An 18,826-nucleotide genomic window follows, 5' to 3' on the forward strand; every position below is an offset into this window, starting at 1 on the left:
TTGCGCCTCTCCCTCTAATTTAAAATATTCGTGGTCCTTATGAGTGTTATAATGCTGGTGAGCACTGAATTTCTTTATTGTTGCTACTGCAGTGTCACAAAGCAAGCATATCATCTTATCTTTAGCAGAAACAAGATAATATTACAATTCCCAATCCTCATTAAAAAATCTGTTTTCTTCCTTTAGTGTTCTTTTGGTCTTCTTTGACATAATGGGCTGTTCAGTGGACAAAGTTAAAAACTACTGTCGAGCTGTGCAACTGTTCACAAATTCCACTTCAAACAGAAACACAGTGCACCATTGTCAAAAGCTAGTGACAGACTTGGGTGCTGGATCCCCATAAACTCTCGCCAACCAGCCTCATGCAGTAGTGGCACCAGTCAGATGGGAGAAGTTAGAACTGAATCACGAGCATAGCAGCTGTCAATTTAGCCCTTATGGCTTACTGGCACATTCTAATTGTGCCAGTCAATGGGGGAGTATTATTTCACTGAAACTTATTTCATTCTTTGGTATTTCAAATACATTCATTTTAAAAATAAAAATATAAAAATATATTATTAATAATAAAAATAATTTGTTCTGGAACATTTGGTTCAGTCAAAAGGCTGCACTTAAGGTAGTACATGTAGCCTTAAGGTAGCAGATTCCCACCCCTAAAATAAATAATATTAATAAATATCAAATTTATGATTACTAGAATTTTATCTAACTGCTCAGATTTTTACATCTTTTAGCTCTTATGTGAAAACTCTTGGTTCCTATTGACAATTACTATTTATTTGCTTTTTATACATCCCACAAAACATGTATGACTTTTTAAAAGTCACTGCTTTATGTTATATATTTATTTCACCGACCAGATAAAGAGTGAGGTTTAGTTATTTCATTTTACTTTTGCATTTTTTCTTAAGGGATTTTTAGGGGATTTCCAGGACATATATATCTCCTGGAGATGACTCCATAACAAGAGGAATAATTCATACTATAGGCTACCTAAACTATAGGATATACCATAGTTTATTTAACCAGATCCTCTCTAGAGTCAATATATATTTGAATTGTTCCATTCTTTTGCTTTTGAAATAGTGCTACGATATATATATCTTTGTGCACAGACATTTCATATATTTGTCAGTATATATCTGGGATAGAAGAGTAAAAGTGCATTAACACCAGAATGTAAATGCTTATATGCTTTTGCTACACACTGCCCCATACCCCTATTTATTGCTTATTTCCTCAGAGATGCACCATTAGAGTATGATATCAAACACCAGAGATTTTGCCAATATGACAGGTGAAAACGTCAGTATGGTTTTAATTTTCAAAAAAGAAATGATTTTTCTCTAAAATACCAAGGACTGTACCAACTTAGGTGAAATATTCAAAGCCAAGCACCACCAAATTTCTTTGCATACCCAAACAAACTGTGCCTTTACTATGAAGAAGACTCTCTCCTAAACCAAACTTTTTAGACAGGCTCCTCTGAGCCCTCTTTCCAACTAGGTTTCATCCTTGGGCTCTATCTTTATCCTGCAGAGTCCAGTTTTATCAAGACTCCTGCGAACACAATTTAGAAAAAAACCCAGACCCTTGCTTGCTATCTGATCAAATTCTTCATCTCCTACCATCAATATTTGAGCACCCTGTTCTGCCTTCCCCAAGAATCTTGTTAAGTAGGTTTAAGAAGAATCCCCCCTACCTCTGATATCTCTGAATAAAGTTTTCCTCACAGTTTTAACAAATGTCGAGAATGATTTTTTTTCTCTAACAACAGATCCAAACTAAGTATATTAATTCACTATGATAATCTGTCCAGGGTTTCATGAAAAATAAATTTCCTTAGCAAACTATATATAAACAGGGCTTTCCCCTATTGATGAAAACTAAACAAAACTGCAAAGCCATTATTTCTTAAACATTTGAGAATTTAAGGCATTAAACAGGATACAATCATAATGAAAAATATGGTGCCAAACAAACCTGATTTCTTCATTAAAACAAATAAAGAAATAACACTGGATGGCAGTTGGTGCTGTATCTAAATTGAATTATTTTTTAACCCTAGCATGTGACCAAAATTAATCCATGAATTTAATTCAATTCCAATGGGAATTTTGTTCATAAAAGTAGAAAATAAAAATTACAAAAGTATAAGCCTGACAAAGCTTTGCTGGCGTGGGGAATTTAAGCACACCTCTACAACGGCAGGACATCTATAGTATCTTATGTTCATAAATCAAGAAAAAGTAGTGTAACGGTATTTCTTCAGAGACAAGTATACAAATGCTTAAAAGTGGTGAACTTTAGGATGTGAGACTGCTGGGGGAGGAAGAAGGGCATGAGACTATTCATAAGGGACTGTTGGACTCTGTAAGTATCATCATAATGCTGCATTAAAAAGCAATAAGAATAAATGTAAAGGCCAGGCAGGCATGGTGGCTCAGACCTGTAATCCTAGCATTCTGGGGCACCGAGGTGGATGGATAGCTCAAGGTCAGGAGTTCGAGACCAGCCTGAGCAAGAGTGAGACCCCGTCTCTACTATAAATAGAAACAAATTAATTGGCCAACTAACATATATAGAAAAAATTAGCCAGGCATGGTGGCGCATGCCTGTAGTCCCAGATACTCAGGAGGCTGAGGCAGAAGGATTGCTTGAGCCCAGGAGTTTGAGGTTGCTGTGAGCTAGGCTGACACCACGGCACTCACTCTAGCCTAGGCAAGAAAGCGAGACTCTGTCTCAAAAAAAAAAAAAAAAAAAAGAGGCAATTGTGTGTACTGATATGGAAAGATGATAATGACATATTATTGGGTTAAAAAAGAAAATCAACTAGCAGAATTAAACAATCCTGTTTTTTGTAAAACAATATTACAAACACACATTTGTAGGGTGTGGCAAAAGCATATTTGTAGGCAAAGGTATAAATATAAACACATCAACAAAGCCATGATAAAAATGATAAATACTCAACAGTTCAAATCTCTAGGCAATGTAGGTGGAGTTGCTTTTCTTTTGTCACTTTATTCAACCACGGTAAAAATGAGGAGATTTAGAGTTTGAATAGTGAACTGTAGCATAAAAAAGAAGATATTCATTTGCTATCAGGCCTACCAGAAGATTTAACATGACTCATTCATCTTCTGTTGAATCAGCAGTCTCTCTTCCTACCATTACATAAAAAATGTGTTTCTTGAATGAAATTAAGATGCAATATTCTCAAGTACAGCATAGGTGAGAATGTTCTACTAAGAATAGCAAAATTCTATTTTGCTAACAGATAAACTTCAGATTTAGATTATCTGTTAGCTTAAAAAGCTAACAGATAAACTTCACCATACAGATAAACGTTCCAAGACTCTTTCAACAGCAAATTAACCAGTTACTAATGTAGGACAATTCACTTGGAATAGATTCTTTCTATGTGCCAGTGAAATCAAAATCTCTCCTAAATATTTTCACTTGCAATGATTGTATCCATTAACAACATTACTGTTTGTGGAACTTGTTACAAGGCAAAGTCTCTGAGTTTGAAAGACTACTCTCAATAATCCACCTAAGGAAATCACACGAAATTACATCTACATGCTCTAGCAGCAATTGTAGCTTTTAAGGCAAACAACTTTGTATCAATCTTTGTTAACTCACTTCAAAAATACTTAAATTTTCCATGTCATCTTTAATATTTTCCTAAAAGCATTTTTCCCCCTGACATCCTCTGACTTTTAAAAAAACTTGTGTATACTGTCATTTTCTAAGAACCATATGTGTGTGTACGTGTGTGTGTGTGCATATATATATATATATATGTATATATATATGTAGGATATAGAGAAGCTAAGACCCAGACAACTGTGAAGAATGGGAGTGGGAGCAGGGAAGTACTCCTGGTTCTAAAGGGGTGGATTTTAGCCCTTTCGTAATAAATACATGCCACAATATATTTGAAGAAAAAGTCTACAGTAAGAATAAAAATGTCCTATATGTCACAACTTAGATGAATCTTATGAGAATTTTTTAAGTAAAAAAAGCTAATCTTGGCTGAGCATAGTGGCTGTTGATGACACCCAAGTTTGTAACACCAGGCTGAACTACTCAGTACCCTGAACTCCAAATGCCTACTCATTATCTTCACTTATAAGCATCATCACATTATAAGCATCTTCACTGATAAGTCTTATAAACCTCTCAAATACGTTTAAAAGGAAATTTCTGATCTCTTCTCAAACTACCTCTGTGCTCCTTCCACAGTTTCGTGAACAAGTTTCTTCTAAACTCCTCTCTTTATCTTCACACTCTACACATCTGCTTTGTGTGCAAAATAACTATGTTATAATGCCTTTGTACCTCAGACCCCATCACCATGATGGCCTAACACAGATTCTTCACCTCAATATTAGTATATCCAGATGAGATATTAGGCATGTCCCTAGTAACTTATATAGTATAGCTTTCTAATGATTAAGTTTTTCATAAGTTTCAAGTGGATTAAAATCATCCTTCTACCAACCTCATTCTCACATATTTGCTTATATACATTTTTCTAAATGTAAGGAAAGGGATGGGACTCCAGCTTTCCTAACAATCACTACACATTACCAATTTATGAACAAATGAGATCAAGTTCTATATCCACTGGGTACATGACAGAGGAAAACCACTTAAGCACCACTGCCCTAAAGACAAACCCTATCTACCAAAGACTTACAGGTAAGAAGGACCCATATATTAGTAGCTACTGTTCACTTTTACACTCCAAGGATCCCAGAAATATTCATGGGTATTAGCACATACACAACAGTCTTAGAAGTTTTTCAGTAGTGAAATCTTTGAACATTACTGGTAAACTTATCTTTTTGAAATTTCCTAAAGATAAAGTATACTGTAGCTAATCAAAAGTTTAGCATGCCATTTGTTAATCAACAATAATAAGGGCCCTCCTCCTTAAATGATAATGACTGTACTGACCAATAATTGCTGAGTAGTCATGATGTTTGTGCGAAGCCTTCCAAATGTTCAATTTAACTAGATTGTTTTCCTAATCACAACCAACCATTTCATGATTGCAAAGTACAATTTTGGAAACTAATAATCTTTGACATTAGTTCTGTTAGTTTCATCCCCTGAGTAGATGAGTATTTTAAAATCACCTCAGGTTATCCCTTTCACTAATAAAATTTCAATGTCATTTTATGATACCACAGCAAATGATTTCCTGCAGATATTTATTAGAAACAGTTATAGAGCCAACACTGTAAAATAAACACAATATGCTGAACACTTTAAGTTTCAGATTTATTATACATTGAATAAAAAAGTCAGAAATAGCTATATTCAACAATTTCACTGCAGCTTTTCTGTTAACTATCAACATTTTTTCTAAATTGCTATTATCTAGAAACTATCAGTGAAACAATGTGTGTCTATAAAATGCTCGTGTATTTTTCAAGATCCTGTTCTCATTCACCTAATATTAAAAAGATAATTTCAACAAGTATTAAATCCCTATCACCGAATGCCATTCTGTGACTATTCTAAATCTCAGAGATCCAATCAAAATTTATACACTGTCTGAAAAAAATCTATCAACTATCAGATAATGAACAAAAATCCTTTTCAAGGTCAGAACAGGATGCTTTCTTAATTTTAGCCATAACCTTACCTTAAAAAACAAAGGTAGAAGCTGAAGTTGTTCTGTGACTGCTGTCGAGAAAGATCTTCCAGCACTCGCCATCAGCCACTTCAATACTATTAGAAAACAAACACGAAGAGTAAATCTTTGCTATCCAGTTAGCAATCACAGAATAATGTTGTAATGTTAGTGTCAGACAGCCACTCTGATAGCTCCTTCGTTATCTATATTATTTCATAAAATAGACAATGATTGATTAGCCGTGTAAAAGGACCCATAATTAAAGGTTCCAACCAATGCAGAGTACCAAAGCCGCTCCCCAAGAATAAATCTGAAAATTAACAATCTATCAAATACCTACACTGAATACAAATTAAAACTAACTTTTGGCCGGGCATGGTGGCTAACACCTGTAATCCTAGCACTCTGGGAGGCTGAGGCAGGAAGATTGCTCAAGGTCAGGAGTTCGAAACCAGCCTAAGCAAGAGTGAGACCCTATCTCTACTAAAAAAAAAAAAAAAAAAAAAATAGAAGGAAATTAATTGGCCAACTAAAATTATATAGAAAAAATTAGCCGGGCATGGTGGCGCATGCCTGTAGTCCCAGTTACTCGGGAGGCTGAAGCAGAAGGATTGTTTGAGCCCAGGAGTTTGAGGTTGCTGTGAGTCAGGCTGCTGCCACAATACTCTAGCCTGGGCAACAAGAGTGAGACTGTGTCTCAAAAAAGAAAAAAAAAAACAACTAACTTTCAATAATCTTAATGTGGTTAAATAATGACTAAGTGCTTTATACTTAGAGTTCTTGAACATTTTGATACAAAAAACAACAGGATATCCCCAACAGCCAAAAAACCTTGAAAAAGTTGGAAGATTCATACTTCCTGATTTCAAGACTTATGACAAAGTGTGATACTGGCATAAAGACAAGAATATAAACCAATGGAATAGAATAGAGAACCCAGAAATAAACCCTCAGAATGAAGCTGGATCCTTACCTTATATCCCTTACATCAGCAGTCCCGAACGTTTTGGGTAGCAGGGACCAATTTCAGGGAAGACAATTTTTCCATAGACTGGGGATGGTTTCAAGATGATTCAAGCACATTACATTTACTATGCACCCAAACCTCTCTGCTAATGATAATCTGCATTTGCAACCGCTCCCCAGAACTAGCATCACTGCCTCAGCTCCACCTCAGATCATCAGGTATTAGATTCTCATAAGGAGTGAGTAACCAAGATCCCTTGCATGCGCAGTTTACAGTAGGGTTCATGCTCCTATGAGAATATAATGCCACCACTGTCTGACAAGAGATGGTGCTTATGTGGTGTTGTGAGTGATGGGGAGTGACTATAAATATAGATGAAGCTTCCTCCTGTTGTGTGGCCTGGTGCCTAACAGGCCATGGACAGGTACCAATCTGTGGCCTGGCAGTTGGGGACCGCAGCCTTACACCACAAATAAAAACTGACTCAGTAGAGATTAAGACCTAAACATAAGAACTAAAACTATAAAAGTCATTGAAGAAAACTTAAGAAAAAGCGTCATGATGTCCCATGTAGCAATGATTTCCAAGTTAACAAAAGAAAAACAAAAAAATTGGACTTCATCAAAATTGCAAACTTCTGTGCATCAAAGGACACTATCAAGAGAGTAAAAAGATAACCCAAAGAATAGAAGAAAATATTTGTCAACTGTATATCTGATAAGGGACAGATAACCAGAATAAATAAAGAACTATTACTCAACAACAGAAAAACAACCTAATTCAAAAATGGGCAAAGGATATGAGATGTTTCTCCAAAGAAGATATACAAATGTTCAATAAGTACATGAAAATATGTTCAACATCACTAATCATTAGGGATATGCAAATTAAAACCACAAGCAGGATGGGTGCAGTGGTTCATGCCTGTAATCCTAGCACTTTGGGAGTGCTGAGGCAGGAGGATCACTTGAGGTCAGGAGTTTGAGATCAACCTAAGCAAGAGCGAGAACCTGTCTCTACTAAAAATAGAAAAAATTAGCTGGGTGTGGTGGCTGTAGTCCCAGCTACTTGGGAGGCTTAGGCAGGAGGATCCCTTCAGCCCAGGAGTTTGAGGTTGCTGTGAGCTAGGCTGATGCCACAGCACTCTAGCCTGGGCAACAGAGCTAGACTCTGTCTCAAAAAACAAAACAAAAAAACCACCACAAGATACCTCTTCACACCACTAGGATGGCTATAATTAAAAAATAAATAAAACAACAAAAACAAAAGAAACCAGAAACAACAAGCTATGGCGAAGACACAGAGAAATGAGAACTCCTACACATTTGCTGACTGGAATGTAAAATGTTGCTGCTACTGTGGAAAACAATTTGGTAGTGCCTCAAAAAGTTAAATAGAAATACTATATAGTCCAGCAATTCCACTTCTAGGTATATATGTAAAAGAACTGAAAGCAGGGATGCAAAGAGGTACTTACACATCAATGTTCATAGCAGGATTATTTACAATAGCCCCAAAGTGCAAACTACCCAAATGTCCATCAACAGATGAATGCATAAACAAAAAGTGGTAGGAATGAATGCTACAATGCAAAGTGAAATACACAAAAAAATACTATGCAAAGTGAAATACACAAAAAAATAAATATTGTATGATTAGACTTATATGAACTACCCATTACGGGCAAATTCACAGAGATTAAAAGTAGAATGGTGGCTGCTAGGGGGCAAGGAGGAGAATGAGGAGTTACAGTTAAAGGGTACAGAGATTCAGTTTTGCAAGATGAAGAGAATTCTGGAGATCAATGGTGATGGTTGCACAACAGTGTGAATGTGCTTAATACTATTGAACTGTATACTTAAAAATGGTTAAAATAGTAAATTTTATATTACATATATTTTACCACAATAAAAAAAAGTGGGGGCCAGGCATGTTGGCTTATGCCTGTAATTTCAGCACTTCAGGGGGCTAGGAGTTCGAGATCAACCTGAGCAAAAGAGTGACAATCCAATCTCCACAAAAAAGTTTTAAAAATTTACCAGATGTGGTGGCGTGCACTTGTAGTCCTAGCTACTTGGGAGACTAAAGCAGAAGGATTCCTTGAACCCAAACTTTCGAGGTTGCAGTGAGATACAATGGTGCCACTATACTCCAGCCTGGTTAATAGAGCAAGAGCCTCTCAATAAAAAAAAAAGTGAAGGGAAAAAACCCACAAGATAATCAAAATAAATGTCCTTTCAAGTGATATTCTACTAATTTTAGTCACTCACTGGTTTTTAAGAGTTTAATGCCCTGGGTTCGTTCATCTTCTTCACCAATTCCATTTTCTTCCATAACATGGTTCTGAATTTCTTCATCCACATCCATAAGAGGTTTCAATTTCTCTAGAATTCGAGCAGTAAACTCAGGGACACAAGGGGATGTTGTTGGCGCGGTATTTGGCAAAGAAACATCTATCATGAATATGTAGGTCAGTACACTGTAAATTAAAACACATAATAGTAAGAAGAGGTCCCACATTATCAATAAAATTGAGGTTCAAAAGTCATAACCCAACCAAGGTAAACTGTCCCAGGTCAATTCCTAGAGGTCTCAGGTTGTGCCTTGTATAAAAGAAACCATAATTACAAAGTACTGAAAGTAGGATATGTACCCTGGATAACATATCTATAAATTTTTTTTAAAAAAAATTAGCCAGGTATGGTGGCAGGCACCTGTAGTCCTAGCTACTTGGGAGGCTGAGGCAGGAAGATGTCCTGAGCCCAGGAGTTCCACATTGCAGTGAGCTGTGATTGTGCCACTGCACTCCAGCCTGGGTGACAGAGCAAGACCTTGACTCAAAAACAAACAAATGAAAAGCAAAAAAAGGTAGAGTACAGTGCCTGCTCACCTCTGGCTTCTGAGCACACCGCTGTCCTAGTTTACAGTTAGAATGTCTAGTCTTATTTCCCACAACACAATAGTGAACAAAATTTGAGGAATAAGACACCATGAAACTCCTTGACAACACAACCACTGTGTATTATATTAAAATTTTAAAAAAAGAACTCAATGGCCAGGCACGGTGGCTCATGCCTGTAATCCTAGCACTCTGAGAGGCCAAGGCAGGAGGATCACTCAAGGTCAGGAGTTCGAAACCAGCCTAAGCAAGAGCGAGACCCCGTCTCTACTAGAATATAGAAAGAAATTAATTGGCCAACTAAAATTATATAGAAAAAATTAGCCAGGCATGGTGGTGTATGCCTGTAGTCTCAACTACTCGGGAGGCTGAGGCAGAAGGATCGCTTGAGCCCAGGAGTTTGAGGTTGCTGTGAGCTAGGCTGATGCCACAGCACTCTAGCCCAGGCAACAGAGTGAGACTCTGTTGCAAAAAAGAACTCAAGAGATATGCCATACCACAGAGAAAATAGTACCTACCTCCCTATTCTTTCTCTGACATTTTTGTAAACCTGGGTAAGTTTGGGTTCCAAGTACTTCAGTAGTCTGTGCAATAGCTCAGGCACTCTCCATTCTTGCTGGGCAAGGCCACCTTGTAGTACATAAAGTCGACTAAAATTAAAGCACAGAAGTGTTATATTAGAGCCCCCTTCTGCCTTTACAGATTAACAATACAGATAAACAATGTCTGCATTTCAATTAAAACCTCTTCATTATCTCACCTGATAAATAATATTCATAATTCAAAATAGCATCTTTATGAAGATTTTATTTTCCTACATAATTATCTCTGGATTTGCATTTGATTTCCATTACTACACAACTGAAAGAAATACTGACTTACAAATATACATTGAGTTAATCTTTAAGCATCAGAATTCACATTTTCTTACTAATTAAGAGTACTTATTCTTCTTTTTAATGGGACTATCCATATTTCTTCCTATTGTTCACTAACTTTCTACAGCTCCATATGCCCCCAACAAGTGCAGTCTGTTTTCCTTAAAATGATTACTCTCTCTTCTTTGTATCTTTTTTAACAGGAAAAGGTGAAAAAGAGATATGATAAAGAAGTTACTACTGTTATGATAAAAAAGCAATACCAATAAAAGATCTGACAGCAGATAATGCTAAATCTAACTTATGCTTGAACTGCTCAGGTTGCCTACATTTCTCCTACTTATTCCCAATTGAGAAATAACTCTACCAAATAGCATATGTTGTATGGAAATGGATCATATCACCTTCCAGAAGAAAGGGGTAGAGACAATTCATTGCCATTTATATAATCTATCAATACAAAATCTCTTATGTTAACTTCACAGGTTTTCTTTTTATTTACCATGCATCCACAAAGGATCCTCCTTCACCACTCAATGGTGATTCCAACAGCAGCTCAAAAAGCCAATGAAGTTTCCGGGGATCTCTGCTTTCCTGTGTTGAAAATATAAATTAACAATTAAACAAGAGGCATAGAGCTCTCTAAATAAATCATATCCAGTTATTTTAGAAATATTAAAAGTATATATAAGTATGGTCATTTCTTGGGATCTGTGGGGGACTGGTTCTAGGACCCCCAGGGATACCAAAATCCAGGGATGCTCAAGGCCCTTACATAAAAAGGTATGGTATTTACATGTAACTTGTACATGTTCTCCCACATACTTTAAATCATCTCTAGAATACTTATAATATCTAATATAAAGTGAATGGCTATGTAAATAATTGTTACAGTGTATTGTTTAGGAAATAATGACCAAAAAATCTGTGTTTAGTACAGACACAACCATCCATTTTTTTTCTCCAAATATCTTCGATCTAAGGTTGGTTGAAATCATGGATACAGAAGCTACAGATATGAAGAGCTGTGTAGAGGAAGGAAATCCAACTAAAACTCATAGGTGAGTCAAACCTATATGTAATTATCATAGCTCATGTTACCATAAAGTAAACTGTTATTATCTAAACAGATTGTCTTTATATCAAAGTATAGAAGGTATGGACACATTCGGTGTCAACAATAATTCCTATAACTTTATATTACATGGTGATACCTATAACCCTGTATTATGTGGCTTTTACTATATCTAAGTTATATTTCCAAACACAAGATTTGACTTGTCACTTAACTAAAAAGTGCATCACTACAGCAGAAAAGATATAACAATCCTTAGAGTTATCACTCAATATTTATTTAAAAGTCTGAAGAGAACCATTTCCAATTATGTAAGATGACAAAAGTATGGACAAAATTTCTTTTTTTATAAATATATTTGTCAGGTAACACCTCATTCTATAAAATAGAATGACTATTCCCAAACAAAATTTCAAGACTGAAGAAGTATGATGAGAGGCCGGGCGCTGTGGCTCACGCCTGTAATCCTAGCTCTTGGGAGGCCGAGGCGGGCGGATTGCTCAAGGTCAGGAGTTCAAAACCAGCCTGAGCAAGAGCGAGACCCCGTCTCTACTATAAATAGAAAGAAATTAATTGGCCAACTGATATATATAGAAAAAAAAAAATTAGCCGGGCATGGTGGCGCATGCCTGTAGTCCCAGCTACTCGGGAGGCTGAGGCAGAAGGATCACTCAAGCCCAGGAGTTTGAGGTTGCTGTGAGCTAGGCTGACGCCACGGCACTCACTCTAGCCTGGACAACAAAGCGAGACTCTGTCTCAAAAAAAAAAAAAAAAAAAAAAAAGAAGTATGATGAGATTTCACACATTTTGAGACAGGGTATTAAACAATTTGAATAGATGAGTTAGATGAAGGAAGCAGGAAAACTTACACAGGACGTTGCTATACAAGTTCCCCAGTCATTGTAAGTTTCTACTGTAATATTGGACAATGCTGTTCTAAGCAGAGGGCATAGAAGTTCCCAAAGCTTCTCCACCTACTCAAAACAAAATACATGGGTAAGAGTCAATGACATTCAGAACACTTTCTTCAAATATCTCTTTTCTTGGAAATATGCACACATAAAAATCAGTGCAACGTTTAAATTATTTTTTAGAGCAATGCAAATAATCCCGGAAAACACCTTCCTATATTATCATACATATCCAAGTATAGATGAATTTTTTCCCCTAAAAATAATTCAGAAAAGGAGATATTTTATATGGCTCCTTATAAAATCATTTATACTACTGATAAATTCTCTTCTTAAAATTCTGAATAGCACAGTACACTGGGCTGAAGCAAACCCTCAATCAGTTTTAAGTCTTGCATGCCTAACAATGCCACTTGATTGACTCTTAAAGTAGGAGGCAATGACATTTTTACTACAATTTAGTAATCTGCCTGAGGTATAACCATCAAATTCAAGCCTTGGATTACTACAAATAGCCTTTTAAAATTTGTACAGTTGTACAGTTGTATGGATGCTTCTCAAAGGTGAATAAGCATACAAAGCACCTTGAGCTCTTCCCCATAAATATGTATAATTATTATGTATCAAAAGATCCTACAGAATAAAAAATCAAAAAAAATAATTTTTCGGCCAGGGGCGGTGGCTCACGCCTGTAATTCTAGCACTCTGGGAGGCAGGCAGGAGGATCACTCAACGTCAGAAGTTTGAAACTGGCCAGACCAAGAAAAGAAAAAAGAGGGAGAGAGAGAAAGAGAGAGAGAGAAATGCACTGTTCAGATAAATACATCACCTTTTCAAATGTCCAATGCTTGGAACCTCTGATTAAACCAGCTATAATTTCTGCAACACATCGCTGGGTGCTTTCATGTGAATCTGCAACCAAACGTTCTAAGTGGGGCTTCAGAACTGGCAGAAAGGCATCATCAAAATTTCTAAATATACCCTATAAAAACAAAAAAAATAAAGTTTTTCAGTACTCAAATAACTATCATCTCAATTATAATATGCTTATAATTATTTTGTGCATTATTATTGTACTTAAAAACTTCAGGTGTTCTCCCCTTTAGAACTAACTGCTTTAGCAATGTCTCTAAGTTAAAATGATGGAATACTATTTTACATATCACATTAAAATGTAACCAAGGAAACAGACATTAATCATTCTGACATTAAAACTATTATATCTCAGAAAAGTAAGTAAACATGAAATGCATATATTTTGGGGTTTTGTTTTTTGCTTCTAGTGCTAATTACAAACAGTAAAGATATATAGTCATTCCTGGGTATCTGTAGGGGACTGGTTTCAAGACCTCTCAACCTCCAACAAAGATACGAAAATGTTCAAGTACCTTATATATAAAATGCTACAGTATTTGCATATAACCTATATACATCCTCTCACATATTTTTAATCATCTTTAGAGTACTTATACTAACTATCACATTGCAAATGCTACATAAATAATTATTATACTGTATTGTTTAGAGAATAATGACAAGCTTTTTTTCGATACAAACACAACCATCCATTTTTTTTCCCTGAACATTTCTGATCTGTGGTTGGTTGAATCTATGAATGCGGAATCCACAGATATGGACAGCCAACTATACAAAAAGGCTTGGTTTTTTTTTGGTTTTTTTTAATGAATTTTCAACCTCTAAGCCAAGATCAATATGGTGTAAATTTCAGTGCCATTTTACATGAAGATGATGTCAGCATTCAAACTTAAATTAAGTATTTAAAACATACCAACCTACAAACTGAATAGTCATCAGTATATGAAGAGGATATACAGATAATATACTTACCTTAAAGAGGCAAAAACGTCGTGGATTAAACTTATCTTTTCCTTTTCTGTCTTCTAAAGATAGAAAAGTAATTAACTGTTCAACAAACTTAGGATCAGAAAAATGATCAAATATAATCTGTTCTGCCTATAAGGTTAAAAAAAAAGAACAATATTCAGGGTTTACAATCTATTTAAAAACATGCTTATGAAAAAGTTAAAATTCAATTATAAGATTTTGATACTCAACAGCAAGCTGTTATTTTTATTCTAAAGAACTTCTAGTTCTCATAGAGATAATAATGATTTCTAAAACCAAAATCATATCTCCCCATAAAAATGCTACATCCATAAAAATAGCTAAAAGTTTTCCTTCAGATTCTTAAATTTGGGGTCCTCTTTCTTACACTGTGAATTAAAACCAACAAATATTTTGCTTAGGATATGAAGACAATGCTATTGTGTCACCTTCTGAGCAATTTACAAAAATCCTCCAAAGTATAAATCAAAGCTTAAGAAATCATTTCCATATTTACATAACACCAAAAGTTAAAAGGCAAACTTTGTTTTGAACCAGAACATAAAAGTTACATAACATTAATTTGAGGAAAACATAAACTTTAAAACCCTTTGTCAACTTTCAATGGGAAATAAGGTTAATGAAATCTAAGGAGTTTTGACTAAAGTCTTTTGGCTAGGTGAGGTGCCTCATGCCTATAATCCCAGAACTTTGGGAGGCCCAGGCAGGATCGCTTGAAGCCTGGAATTTGAGATCAGCCTGGGCAACATAACAAGACACCATCTCTACAAAAAATAAAAAAACTTAGCCAGACGCAGTGGCCGCTTCTGCAGACCTAGCTAGTTGGGAGGCTGAGGTGGGAGGATTGCTTGAGCCAGGAGGTCAAGGCTGTAGTGAGCTATGATCACGCCAGTGCGCTCCACCCTAGGCGACAGAGTGAGATCCTATCTCAAACAAAATAAAACAAACAAAAACAACCAAACCTATAAACATCTATTTACTAAGTGCCCATCATATATATGCAATAAAAAACTAACCATCAGTCGTTATCTTTGCCTTCTAGAAGCTTGTGTCAGACAAAACTGATACAAGGAACTAGCAGCTAACTAAATAAAGCAGTTCACAAAGGAGTGCTAAATGGGGTAGTAATTTCAGAGTAACTTTAGATATATCAAGATCTGTGTCAACTGGCCCTAGTAGAAGGGGAAGAGAGAGAAAGAAGGTTACATGTTCACGAGTATTTACTCCGTGCTGCATTAAAATCCACAAATTGAAAAAAGAGACCTAAACTCACATTGAGATAAATTGGTTGCCAAAAATAAGATGGCATTTGAACCATGATGAATGGAATGCTTACCTCTGTCATATCCTCCCTGCTTCTGCCAAGCTTAGGCTGCTCTTCCACACCAGCATAAACAACCATATTCCTATACAGTAAGAGTTTACATTTATAATATGCATAGAAAAAAATACTAGAGCTTCATGGATAGAAAGCATTAGAAGGCACTTTTAATGAACTCTAACTAGATGCTAAGTTTGGGGATATGAGTATATTAATAACAGTCTGAGCCTTAAAAATCTATCAGATCACTGTGTCCTATGACAAATCATTGGAATCAATAAGAAAAGACAAAGAAGTATTTCTCTGGGCTGGTTTAGGCATTTGTATTAATAGGTAGGAATATAATTTAGAGCAGATATTAACAACATCCTCAGCCATATCATACTAGGATTGAGAAAGGCTAAGGGTTTTGGTACAAGGAAAGAGGCAGGAATGAGGCATAGCATTGGCAGGAGCAAAAGAAAGAGAAGAAGAGGGAAGAGGAAAAAAAACCTTCAAGTGCCTCTGAACCTCCCCAGAAATCCAAATATGATAAAACAATTATATTAAAGGCTTTTTAATGATAGATAAGGTACACAGTAAAGTTACAACTTACTTTGGCCAGGTGTAGTATCCCCAGTGAGTTTTTTCCACAAAACAACATGACTCCCATTCTTTTTTAGTTCTTGGTATACTTTTGCTATCATAATGCAACCAATGATTATCAGGCCTATCACCAGCAAGAATTTGGATGGGTTTAGGATGTCCACCTAAGGAAAAGAAAATGACATTCAATGAATTTAAAAACATTCATTCAAGCATTATTCTCAACTTTCAGTCAATAGTAATAGTGCAACTTTTCCTTCATAACAATATTCTTTTAAAATTCTCTCAAAGCAAAAAAATACACACACACACATATATAATTAAGGGAGAATTTCAAACCAGAGAAGAAAAGATGGGATTATCCACTAAATGGTGTTGGGATGGTTATTAGGGAAAAGAAAATCAAGTATCATAGTTCATCCCCTTTACCCAAATTAGAAGGATTAATTTTGTTGAATTTTTTTAACTTTGTATTAATTTCAGACTTACAGACCTTAAAGAATTCCTGTATGTTGTTAACCCAGACACCCTACATTTTAACATCTTATAATGTATGCTTTGACATTCCCTTAAATAACCAAAACGTAATTCTCAAAATCAGTAAGTTAGCACTGATATTGTGCTATCTCATCAAAAGACCTTATTCAAACTGTCAATTGTCCCACTGAATGTCCTCTAATCAAAAGTAAAAAATTAAAAGCTTTTTTCTAGTCTACAATCCAATCCAGGATTAGACATTACATTAAAATAAATTAAAGGGGTGGGTGTGGTGGCTCATGCCTGTATTCCTAACACTCTGGGAGGCCTGGGCGGGAGGAAAGCTTGAACTCAGGAGTTTGAGACCAGCCTGAGCAACAGCGAGACCCTGTCTCTACTAAAAATAGAAAACATTAGTCAGGCATGCTGGTGCTGGCCTGTAATCCCAGCTATTCAGGAGGCTGAGGCAGAAGGATTGCTTGAGCCCAGGAGTTTGAGATTGCTGTGAGGTAAGCTGATGCCAGGTGACAGAGTGAGACTCCGTCTCAAAAAAAAAAAGAAACAAAAAAACTAAAAGAGACATGGCAACTACAGGTAATGTTTTAATCCTGGATTGGACTGTAAGGTGAAAAAAATGTTTTTTCTCTTGTAAAATTCTGATAATAAAGTATAAAGAAGAAAAATTAAACTTGCCCCTAATCCCACACCCAGAGACAAAAGCTCACCAAATTGATAAGAATATTTTAAGTCTTTGCAATATGGTTGGATAAATAACTAATATAACACATTGCAACACTAAAAAAAAAATTTTTCCTACAGATTACAGTAACTGGATAAAAAAAAAAAAAAAAATTTTTCCTTGGGGCCATGGTTTTTCATTATGAAAATAGAATTAAAGCTTCAAAACCAAAATGATCCTTTCCAATTTAATGAAAAATGTGGGTTTTTTTTTTATTGTTTTCTGTACGTAAGTTATATGCAACTTGAAAAATAGTTTACACTGCTCCCAAGATAAAGAGATGTGTGAGTTACATATGCTTCACGAGGTCCTGGGCTCAAAACTAGCATGAATTAAATACATGGAAGTTAATGTGGTAATTGTTTAGTGGATGAGATAAATAATATGGAGTAGTGACATATCTGCCCAGAGTGTACAAAAAAACATTATGAAGTTATGAAGAGTCAATTTTTTTAAAATACTTATTACTAGTTTTACTACATAAAATGTCTCTTTCATAATACTATTTCTTTTTTGCTTTTCTTTTTTCTTTTCCTTAGGGTCTCAACACTGTCACCCAGGTGGAATACAATGGCACAGATATAGTTCACTGTAGTCTCAAACTCCTAGGCTCAAGCAATTCTCCCACCTCAGCCTCCTGAGTAGCTGGGACTACAGGCCTGCACCACCACACTCAGCTAACTTTTAAATTTTTTGCATAGACAGGGTCTATGTTGCCCAGGCTGGTCTGGGATTCCTGGCCCCAAGTGATCCTCCTGCCTGGGCCTCCTAAAGTGATAAGATTACAGGCCTAAGCCACCACACCCAGCTCATAATGTTATTTCGTATTTATGTTAATATCCATAGAACAATATTTGAGCTAAAGAACTATTAACATAACTTATACATTTCAAGGAAATTTTCTCAGTTTTACTGAAAAGCACTCTTTTTCACTGTCACCTAGGCTAGACTATAGTGGCATCATCATAGCCTACTGTAACCTCAAACTCCCAGGCTCAAGGGATTCTCCTGCCTCAATCTTCTTAGGGACTACAGGCACACACCACCACACCTACCTAATTTTTCTATTTTTAGTAGAGATAGGGTCTCTCTCTCTCTTGCTCAGGCTGGTCTCAAACTCCCGGCCTCAAGCAACCCTCCTGCCTCAGCGTCCCAGAGTGCTAGGATTACAGGTGTGAACCAACGTGCCCAGCCTAAAAGGCACTCTTAATTGCTTTTGGTAGTACTTACTGATTTCATAGGGGTTAATGGTCAGCTTTTTGTGAGCTCTTTTTAGCTGTTTGAGAATACCAGCCACTGCTGAGATAGCCATCTAGAAAAAACACAGGAAGGTATACATGTCTCAAAGTTTTTTAAATCTCTTAAATGGTTGCCTGCTTTACTCAAAGCAGAGTTTCTTTCAAAATCACCTTAGCCATTAACATCTGGTGGCACAGCCATATGAGTGCTAAC

At 36.0% G+C, this 18,826-nt stretch overlaps 1 protein-coding gene across 2 annotated transcripts in view; it reads right to left on the bottom strand.

Moving 5' to 3' along the window:
- The window catches only part of PSME4 (proteasome activator subunit 4), a 109,440-nt gene that overhangs the window by 17,715 nt on the left and 72,899 nt on the right, over nt 1-18,826 (bottom strand). For both annotated transcript variants that reach the window (XR_012918559.1, XM_012777791.2), the window contains exons 32-41: nt 18,605-18,686; nt 16,169-16,322; nt 15,589-15,658; nt 14,235-14,360; nt 13,216-13,368; nt 12,345-12,449; nt 10,903-10,994; nt 10,041-10,172; nt 8,894-9,102; nt 5,666-5,751 (exon numbers count right to left, since the gene is read on the bottom strand). Coding sequence is in view for 1 of the 2 variants with exons in the window: in XM_012777791.2 (XP_012633245.1) it covers nt 5,666-5,751; nt 8,894-9,102; nt 10,041-10,172; nt 10,903-10,994; nt 12,345-12,449; nt 13,216-13,368; nt 14,235-14,360; nt 15,589-15,658; nt 16,169-16,322; nt 18,605-18,686 (1,209 nt within the window). In the remaining variant the exon portion in view is untranslated. The remainder of the gene's footprint in view (nt 1-5,665; nt 5,752-8,893; nt 9,103-10,040; nt 10,173-10,902; nt 10,995-12,344; nt 12,450-13,215; nt 13,369-14,234; nt 14,361-15,588; nt 15,659-16,168; nt 16,323-18,604; nt 18,687-18,826) is intronic.

Source organism: Microcebus murinus, chromosome 3 (genome assembly GCF_040939455.1).
Source record: "Microcebus murinus isolate Inina chromosome 3, M.murinus_Inina_mat1.0, whole genome shotgun sequence".
Classification (NCBI taxonomy): domain Eukaryota; kingdom Metazoa; phylum Chordata; class Mammalia; order Primates; family Cheirogaleidae; genus Microcebus; species Microcebus murinus.